This window comes from Phaseolus vulgaris, unplaced genomic scaffold, assembly GCF_000499845.2.
Source record: "Phaseolus vulgaris cultivar G19833 unplaced genomic scaffold, P. vulgaris v2.0 scaffold_892, whole genome shotgun sequence".
NCBI lineage: Eukaryota > Viridiplantae > Streptophyta > Magnoliopsida > Fabales > Fabaceae > Phaseolus > Phaseolus vulgaris.
Window position 1 is genome coordinate 1 of NW_027174348.1, and position 10,210 is coordinate 10,210.

The 10,210-nt window shown below is 48.7% G+C and overlaps 1 protein-coding gene across 1 annotated transcript; it reads left to right on the forward strand.

The window, feature by feature from the left end:
* Positions 1-6,992: 6,992 nt before the first annotated feature.
* On the forward strand, positions 6,993-7,526 carry LOC137817720 (filament-like plant protein 3). The gene has a single exon (XM_068620954.1). It carries the CDS (start codon positions 6,993-6,995, stop codon positions 7,524-7,526), a length of 534 nt encoding a protein of 177 aa, XP_068477055.1.
* Positions 7,527-10,210: the final 2,684 nt, after the last annotated feature.

Sequence of the window (10,210 nt, forward strand, 5' to 3'; positions counted from 1 at the left end):
AGGACCCATGCAATTCATCAAGCATATTATCAAGTCTAAGAATTTGATGCCTATATTTGATGGTGTCATTACTGATGGTTCTACAATCATAACACATTCTCCATTTGCCATTTTTCTTTAGTGGACTGACCAGTCCTTAGACGTCGTTGACCGCTAGTAATGGTGGGCCACATAAGCTGATGGCATTTCCTATGAGCTCTTCTTGGATGTTTGGAGAAGATGAACAAGGTCCTCCTAAGAGGTGTGGTGACCTTGAAGGTGCATGAAGAGTGTGGAAATGGGGAGGTTCGACCAGCCCCTTTGTAGGTGGTGAAATGAAGATTAAAACCTAAAAGCTAGGCAAGGAGTAATGTATGACACTAAATTGGTAGCATAACAATACTCTATTCAATCTTGAAAATACAAGGTGTATGCTCCTCTTTTTATAGGCTAAAGAGGACCATAATGCAACCCTAATGCTAATCAAAATGAAATGCAATTACATCACATGGGCACATGGAGCACATGGTCGGTCCTAATGGGAGAAATCTTCTAGAAACCGTGAGCAATCTAAGGTAAATCAAAAGGAGACAAGTTTATGCTTTTCAACACTACACTAAATACTAAGCTACCCCTAATGGGCCTTCATGTAGCATGTACAGGTTCCTTTCTCTACCATCCGAAGCTTGACCCAAATATGCGTGGAGATGCTTGGCCATGGACCTAGTGATAGGTCCTAGACGCTCTAGTCTTCCTCCTAGACGCTCCCTTTCTAGACGCCCTTCATCTTGGGGTAGATGCTCTTCACGTTGTGCTAGACGCTCCCCACTTGGCTCTAGACGTTCTAGACTTGGCTCTTGTCTTCCATGGGGTGGTGAGCTTGGCCCTCCTCCATCATAAGCTGGGTCCCACGAGCGGCGTAGGCCAGTGCCTTGCAAGATACGTGAGCCAAGGTGCCAAAGAGTGGTCAGACGTCGATCACCAGGATGTGCTGATGTGTCCTCGGCAACAGAGTGAGGGCGATGTGACATCGGACATCGGTGACTCAAACAGCAGAACTGGGCCACGTGAGATGGATCCCAGACCATACACCAGTTATCAGTAAGGAGAAGCCTAGATCACGGGGGGTCCATGCGTGCGGAGTAAATGACGCGTTCAGGCGTAGCACAAGTAAAGAGCCCCTGGAAGAGCTAAGGCACATGAGGGTTACATTCCAGGGGTAAGCTGCATGCATGGCACGTGAATAGCTAGGGCACTCCCAGGACGGATGGCCCTAGAGATTAGGTGCACTAGTTGGTACCCAGGTGGTCATCCCGTCAGAGGTTGCACTCCAGTAAGGGAGCCTTACGCGCTAGATTTCCCTAAGAGTAGGTGATAGCGGCGCTAAGGCACACCCTCAGTAACCCTAATTGTGGTTAGTGGAAACCCTAGAGTATATAAAGGGCAGTAACAAACCTAATAAGGTACGCAACATTTACGCGAATACACACACAGAGTTTGACACAGAGATTTTTACAGCTAAGTTTTGGTGTTTCCTAGCCCAGTACTGACTTGAGCGTCGGAGTGCAAACGGCCTCTAGGGCGCCCTTTGTCTTTGCAATTTCAGGTGTTTGATCGCAGGAAGACACGAACGAAGGCAGAGAGAATTGGGCACGTGATTGTCGTAGACGTACAAAGGCAATCGATTCAACCAGCAGGAACATTTAGCACCAACAAAATAGGTACAACACAAGGACTTAGACTCTTGCGAACCCAACCCTTCTCCAACAGTTCCTGATATTGTGATTCTATCTCCTTAGTCTCATAATGATTAGTTCTATAAGCTGGTCTATTTGGTATACTAGACCCTAGTTCTATACCCCTAAAAGGTGAAAGTTCAATGGAGTTTTCCTTAGGGAATATATCATCAAATTCTTTTAAAAACTTTTTTCTCTTGAGGAGGTAGCTCACAAATTTCAGCAAATTTGGCAATTGTTCCTGCCAGTTGACTGCTTCGTTGGTTGACTCTAACGGTAGCCTTTGGCCCTTCTATCTCCGCCTGAGAATCGTACTTCCTTGATCAAGAAAACTCTCACCTGCAAAGACAAAGGGGTGCCCTAGCGGCCGTTTGCACTCCGACACTCAAGTCAGTATTAGGGCAAAGAAACACCAAGAGTGTATATTAGCTTCAGTCTTAGAAACTGTGTACCTTACTAGGGTTCTTAGCACCCTTTATATAGGTTGAAACTAGGGTTTACCTTTGTGTCGTTGCCTTGTCTAGGGTTCCTTGGGGAAGGTCCTTGTGCCGCTATTTACATAATCTTAGCGTATCTGCCACTTGAACTTCCCTTAACTGGAGTGCAACGAATAACAGAGTGGCTGCTTGGGTACCAACTTGTGCACCTAATCTCTAGCGCCATCTGCTTTGTGCGTGCCCTAAGTATTCACGTGCCATGCATGCAACTTTCCTTGGAAACCCTAACCCTAATGGGCCTTAGCGCCTCCCAGGATTATTCTCTCGTGTCGCGCCTGCATGCGCTATACACACCACGTGCATGGTTCCTTCGTGACTTAGGCTTCCCTCATATCTTACGTCTTAACTGTTAACTTGACATAATTCTAGGGCCCACTTTACGTGGCCCACTACAGCGTCTAAACCTCTGATGTCCGATCTCTCCCTCTGTTGGCGAGGTCCGATGTCGATCTCCAACATCGGGGTCTACGATACCGATGTTCGAAGACTAACCAATATCCTGGTAAGTGCGTTTGTGGCCCATCTTACGTGGACCCTTCCATTACCAAGCACCGGTGTGCGATGTCTGAGGTCAGTCACTGGTCAATGACCGAGGACTGGTCGGGACACAAGCCTCCAGTCTCGAGCTGTAACTAGTTTCAGCGAAGAGACTAAATGGTCGCGCCGGGCGACCTGCGTGGTACTGGGTAACGGGCGTGAACAGTACACCGAAATGACGTCTCTCCACACTTTTTAGATCAGCGTACACGTGGCAAGATCAACGGCTGGGACTTGTTGACGCTCGAACTTCCTCGTGCACTGTTCAAACCCCTTAACTCTTATGCTCTCTTCATTGTTTCATTACTTTCACTTACGCGAACCTTCTCTTAAGCATTTCTGCGAAAACGCTCTCTCTTCTCTCTTCCAAACTCCAAACCCTCGAACCTCAATATTCAAAGGTATGATTTTTACCGATTACTCGTGATTTATGATTTTCACTGCTTGTAACATGCCTATAACTGCCTGACACTATTTATGATTTCCGCATTTCTTTGTGCATTCGCTTTCTCTGTTTTACGCTTCGAGTCTCTATTTTCTAGTTTTTCCTGGTTCTATCGAGTTGCGCCATCCCCTTCCTCTAAAGTTTCTGTTTTTCTTCTCTTTTTTTAGCTTCCTTATCAAAGATGACCCAACAAGAACCCACTCCAGATCTTCCTGCGAATTCTAACTCCGCTTCATCTTCATCCGCTGTTCCATCCACGTCACCTATCCCTCCTCCCTCCGTGATGGAGATCAAGATCAAGACCAAATGGAGGCCAATACTCAAGGACAAGAAGAGGAAGAGGCTCAAGTGTTAGATGCTCAAGGAGTTGGTAGCCCACTGATCTTGCTTGTTGACCAGAACGCAAGAGCCTTGCCTCGTCAAAGGTATCTTCCTCTGGATCGGCTTTGCACCACGCTAGCTTCCGTCCTTCACACCTCGATTCACCTCAATAACCTGCAAAAGACAGAGTGGCGCCGCTGCGGCCGATCGCGCTCCAACGCTCAAGTCAGTGACGGAACCACCAAAACTCTAAGAGAGAAAAAGCTAGAAACTCGAGGAACCGTGCAAAAACTCTCTCAGCGTACTCAAGTATTCTCAAAGCGTAAAGAAGTGTTCTAAACGCGCGTACCTCAGAAGTTCGTTAGAATCCCTTATATACCTGTGCACTTTCTCTCTCCTGACGGTTATACCTCTGGACACATGGCTCGCATCCAGCTGTACACGTGTCACCATCTGGAACGTCCTCTGCTTGAGCATCACTTCTTACTCTTCAGGCTGTTCGACTAAGTTACCCATGCAAGGAGTAACTCGGTGTATAGCTGCCTTGAAGCGCGATCTCTTCTGTGTGGCGAGTACGGGGCGTCACCATGCACACCTTCTTTGTGGTCTCGCCGGCCGCCATCATGATCTGCTTCACTTGCTTCATTGTGTATGTTCTGGTAAGCTGTTCCCTGGCCTCAACCTCTGGCTAGGGAATGATCATCTGATAACTTCATCCTTGGCACTCGTGCCCTTTGAAAGCCTTGAACAAGCTTTCCTGACCTTTCGACGATGTCCCTCTCGGCGAATTCTGATCACTTGGTCGCCCAAGCTCGCATACGGCGACTACAACACAACCTTTGTGAACGCCGGTTTAGATATGCTAAAGATCGGAGCACGCCAACCTAACGATTGGCGACTACACAAACTTCCCGATTTCCTTCCCTTCTGTCAGCTAGGTGTTCCATTCAACACGCCTGTATTATCGCTTGCTGCTACGTCATCACTCCCCGACTACTTGGTCGGTACACAAGCCCCCCAGTCTTAAGCGCAGACTTGTCCAGCAAAAAGACTAAGAGGTCACATCACCGTCGATCTACGTAGCGCTGGCACGGAATTCCAAACGTCCGTACCCTCTGCTTTTCTGACGCTCCACCAAACCCCTTTTTCCAATCGCTCGACACGTGTCTCCATCAACGGTCATCTTCAGCTGTCGTTTGCGCTTCCGAAAACGTTCGAAAAACCCTTAAACCCCTTGCACTTCCATTGTTCCATCATCTTTCTGCATTCTCGAATGCTCTAAGGTTTCCTCTGCAAACCCACGAAGCTTTTCAACTCTCTCAATCTCCAACTCTCTTCAACGCTCATCCGATCATCAAAAGGTACCCCTTTTACTTCTTCTGTTGATATTTGCTGCATTTTAACCGATTCACATCATCCATTATCTATCTGGTGCATACGTTGTGGGCTGTTCTTCCATTTCTCCCCTCTCGTAACTTAGGGCTTCGTCTTCCATCACGTTCATCCTAACGAACTCTCGTTCGTTCGTTCTTCTTTCTTCGTCCTCAATCGAGTCGTTCTCTGTAACCTTTGTTCATCCCTTTCATTTTCCTTTGCAGTTCCTGCGATGGCTCATACAAAATCCACCGCGAACCTTCCTTCTTCGTCGCGAAACCCTCCACCCCAAGCGCGTAGGGTTGCTCCTGGGGCAAATCCTCCATCAGCGCGTAACCCACCACGAGCATCTGGTGCTCCTTCTACCCAAGCTGAGAGGCCTACAACTTCTCACGCCAATCCCGCTCAGGCAACTCCGCCAGTCGCTGGAGGCGCCTCCCTACCTCCAAAGGACTACAAGGAACTCTACTCTTGGGCCACCTCAAACTTTGTTAAAAGAGACTTCTTCAATAAACACGGAGTTGGGCGTGCACCGACTAAGGAAAGGGGACCAATCCGAGCTCACATTCCATAAGGAGCATGACAGCAAAATGGTCGTGCTACCCTGCTTCCCGGGTGAACCGATTTGCGCGGACGATAAAGCGAACAACGACGAGCTGTTCTGCTTTATCTACGCGACGTTCTTCAAGAAAGTGAAGCTCAGACTTCCCTTTACTCGCTTCGAGAGAGAGCTGTTAACCGAGCTCGATATCGCCCCCGCCAGCTTCATCCCAACAGCTGGGCGTTCCAAATTATGTGCGCACACTTGGGACTACCAGCTTCAGTTGACGTTTTCCTCTTCCTGTTCGAAGCTAAGAATCCCGGAGACCACCTCTGGATTAGCTGAATGGGATTGCTGGGAGGTCAATCCTCTCAATCTTCCAGCAATCTTACAAAGATTGGAAGGGAAAATTCGTGAAGGTGTACGCAAACGATCAAGATCCCTCCCTGCTCGACGGCTTCCCTTGTACTGGGTACACAAGGGGAAGAAAGACGCCAAAAAGCTTTAGGAGGCCCAGAAGTCCCGACACCATGGGCGAGCTAGACAAAGATCTCTGCCTTTTCTGGAAGAGTGTAGCAGCCGCCAACATCACCTTCCCCACCGCCTCAATAATCTCCTTCGAGTTCCTCGAGGGCCAACTTGAAGCTCACATAGGTTAGCCCTTACCTCGACACCAAGGTTTTTGTTTTGTGTTGGTACTGACTTCGCATTTCTACCATCTATCATTGGGCGTCGTGTTTGTTGCGTACTGGTCTTGGTTTTTAATTCATATGCCACTTGTTTGCGTTATTCGTGCATATACTCGTATATTTTGCTTTTGCTTTTGTGCTTACTCATCTATTTTTTACCCTGTGCAGACTTCATGTTGGGCAAAGGTAAACTAGCTGAACTGAGGGCGATCGCCCGATCCACAAGTTGGCGACGGGTTCCCAAACCGTGCCCAACTCGGTGGTGGAGATCGCCGCTGCTCAGGGCAGATCTCCTCCCCAAGGTCCAACTCCTCCGGAGACACTACCCGCCCCCATAGAAAAAAACTTGTCTTGAGGAAGCTAAAGAGGAAAACTCCTCAAGTGGTACAGGAAGAAGAGGATGACGAGGCGACTGAGGACGGCCTTGTCACCAAAAGAACAAGGGTGGCACCCTCTCCACCACCCGCTCTCCCAACACCAACACCGCCCTCTCCTCCAGCTCCAACACCGCCAGTCCAAGCAACACCCTTGGCTGTTGCGCTCCCTGTGGTTGAAGGCTGCGAGCCTAATTTCATTGAGAATCCTCCAAGCGCCTCCACGCCATTTGTATCCGCTGGAGAGGGTCCCCCTTCAACCACCTCTATCGCTAGGGCTGCACCAGAAGGAGATGAGGGTGGCCATAACTCGCCAATCCTGATAACAGAATCTCCGACTTCACCACCACGCCAAGAAGCCCCCCTCGCCCTACAAACTCAAGAAGGTGGTGGTGAAAGTCAACACCAAGCTCCTCCAGCACCTCCACCGGCAACAACCTCAAGTCGCCCCTCTTCTGTCGACGAGGCCTTGAGGCCCTTCACGGCCAAGCTGAAAATGATGGCGGAGGATTTCCCCTTAATTGTATCAAAAGCTGTGGCGGAGTCCAACAAGAGGTTTCGAGATGAGAACTCAGCGCTCCAGGAGGAGAACCGCCTGATAAGGATTGAGGCGGCAAAACTGTCTTGCAACCTGATGGTGGCAGAAATCGATCATTCAAGGTTGGAGGACGCCATGAGCGCTGAGCTGAGGGGCGCGCGGAAGGAGGCCTCCGATCTGCCCCAAAAACTGCACCTCCTAGCTCAAGAGAAAATTGAGCTAGAGAGTAAGCTGGTATCCTACAGGCTCAAGGTGGCCAACTTGGAGGCGTCAATGAAAGCAGATGCGGCCAAGGTGGAGAACCTTGAAAAGAGGTCAGCAGATAGGGAGGTGCTCCTCGGGAAAGTTGAGAAGGAGAGGGACGACACCAAGGCTGAGCTCGACAGGGCTCAAGAGGAAAACATGAGGATTGCTGCGGAGCTGGCCCAGGCTCGGGAGGAAACAAGAAAGCTGCTGAAGAGCTTGCTCGGGCTCGCGAAGAAACTGAAGGGCTGAAGAGGCAAACCGACGAGCTGAAGAAGCAAGCTCAAGAGCTCGAGTAAAGCTCCGCCCAAGTTCTTTCTGTCGGGTTTGACGCCGCTTTGGAGCAAGTCTCGTGCCAATATCCCGAGCTCGATGTCTCCATGGTGCGATCTGCAACGAAGTGGTGGATGGGAAGATCGTGCCCTCTGAAGATTAACTGTCTCCCCTCCATCACTTTGCTCTTTGAAACTTGGTGCTCATTTCTGTTTTTGTAAAAACTTGACATGTGGCTTATGTGTAAACTTGTACTGACAATGCTTTTTTATAACTTCTTCTGCTTTTTGCACCTTGTCTTTCTGTTTACCTCGCATTCTTTAACCTTTATATGCTTTCTTACCCGCTGTATGGTTGATCAACTTAACTGGTAGAACTCGCTTAAATAAATTGACTTAGCGATTCTTCAGGCTTATCTGTTCACTGCTTTGAACTCGAGCAAACTGTTAATCTCATAACAATTTATCGAACTGTTAACTCAAAGTAAAATCTGAGCAACTACCAACTTTCAAACGATGACATTTAACGTAACTTGCAAACTTAAGGCAATAAGTTGCCTACTAGGCAGTAGGTTTTAACTTAAACTTGTATCACAATACAGTTTACCTGATATGCCTGGCAAGGCTAGCCTTTACGCTCAATATCGCCTGGAATTCTTCTGACCGCCAATAGGTTCTGGCGATGTAGGCTTTCTTTGCCTTCATCGGCTTGACTATTGTTCCCTCATCTGGGGATAGAGGCGCCTTTCGGATCCTTCTCTACTTCCCTGAGTTTCAGAACAAAGGACTGGATAGCGAGGTGTTCTCCTTGAACCTACCTTAGCTATCTTTTAAACCTCTTTCTCCCTTCACGCCATACCTGAACTCGTTCGGGACGAGAAAGATTTTATCTGTCCTCACACCGCCTACAGGCGTGGAAGTTTTCTCTGGTCTTACTAAGTCAATATTGATGTTTCACTCAAAGGGGGAAAGGCGTTTTCCTTCCCTTCCCGCCGTTTAAGGTCACGAACACCCTTGACTTTTCAGCTCATCTTGCCTGAACTCACTCTGAGGTGAGAAGGACTTTTTCTCGCCTGAACTCGCTCGACGGCGAGGAGGACTTTATCTTGCCTGAACTCGCTCGACGGCGAGAAGGACTTTATCTGGCCTGAACTCGCTCGACGGCGAGAAGGAATTTATCTTGCCTGAACTCGCTCGACGACGAGAAGGACTTTATCTTGCCTGAACTCGCTCGACGGCGAGAAGGACTTTATCTGGCCTGAACTCACTCGACGGCGAGAAGGACTTTATCTAGTGCCTCAACTTGCCCAGGGTGTACATCTCCTCCCCCTGGATGCATTGAGGACTTTTTCTCTTTCTCGCCTGCACTCGCTCGAGGGCAATGAGGTCTTTTACTCTTTCTCGCCTGCACTCGCTCGACGGCGAGGAGGTCTTTTCTCTTTCTCGCCTCCAAATGCACGAGAGCGCTGAGGTCTTTAGTCGTCGCTTGTGCCTCCGATCGCCGAAAGACGATGAGGACTTTAAAACTTTAACTGATGCCGCCAATCGCCGAAAAGCGATGGGGACTTTAAAACTTTTTCTTAGAAAACATGCAGCATAACTTTAAACTTGCCTTGAATCACGTACGAGCGATAAGGTTTTTTTCTTAAAACTTTCGAAAGAACAAACATGCAATCTTAGAAACTTTAAACTCTTTGAAAACTCTTCTTTAAAAAGAGTGCCCCCTTCAAACTGTTTTAACAGAAAGCTTGCAAATCTCTTCATGTTCGTTTTTACTTACAAAGCTTTAACTGTAATATAACTTGAGGTGTGTGGCGTTCCAGGTGCGAGGAATCGCCACCCCTTCCAATGTCTCCAAGCGGTAGGCGCCGTTCCCGAGCGCCTCGGTTATTCTGAATGATCCTGTCCACTTAGGCGATAACTTGTTTTCCATCTCGTACTGGTGAGCCTTCCTCATCACCAGGTCGCCCTCTCTAAACTGCCTTGGCATCACCTTCGAGTTATACCTTCGTTCAATCCTCCTTTTCACTGCCTCGGCTTTTACTCTCGCCTCCTCCCTGACCTCATCCAGTAAATCCAGATTCAACCTTCTTTCTTCATTCGAGTCTTCCGCTACAAAGTTCTGGAATCTCGGCGAGCTCTCCTGGATTTCAACTGGAATCATTGCATCACATCCATAGACCAAGCTGAACGGGGTCTCATGGGTTTTTGACTGCTCGGTGGTATGGTACGCCCAAACTATGCGGGGTACCTCTTCAGCCCACGATCCCTTAGCTTTTTCCAGTCTTCTCTTCAAACCCCTCAGTAACACCCGATTAGCGGACTCTACTTGGCCATTTGTCTGAGGGTGCTCGACGGATGCAAACACCTGCTGAATCCCCACCTCCTCACACAGCTTCTTTAGTAGGTGACTTGCAAACTGAGTCCCATTGTCCGACACCAGGCGCTTAGGCACACCAAACCGGCACACGATGTTCTTCCATACAAAGCTCTCAATCTTGTGTGCGGTGATCTGGGCCACTGGTTCTGCCTCGATCCACTTGGTGAAGTATTCAATCGCCACCACCAAGTACTTCATCTGCCTGATCGCCAATGGGAAAGGTCCCAGGATGTCAATTCCCCACGTATGAAACGACCAAGGGCTGCAAATTGACTTTAATTCCT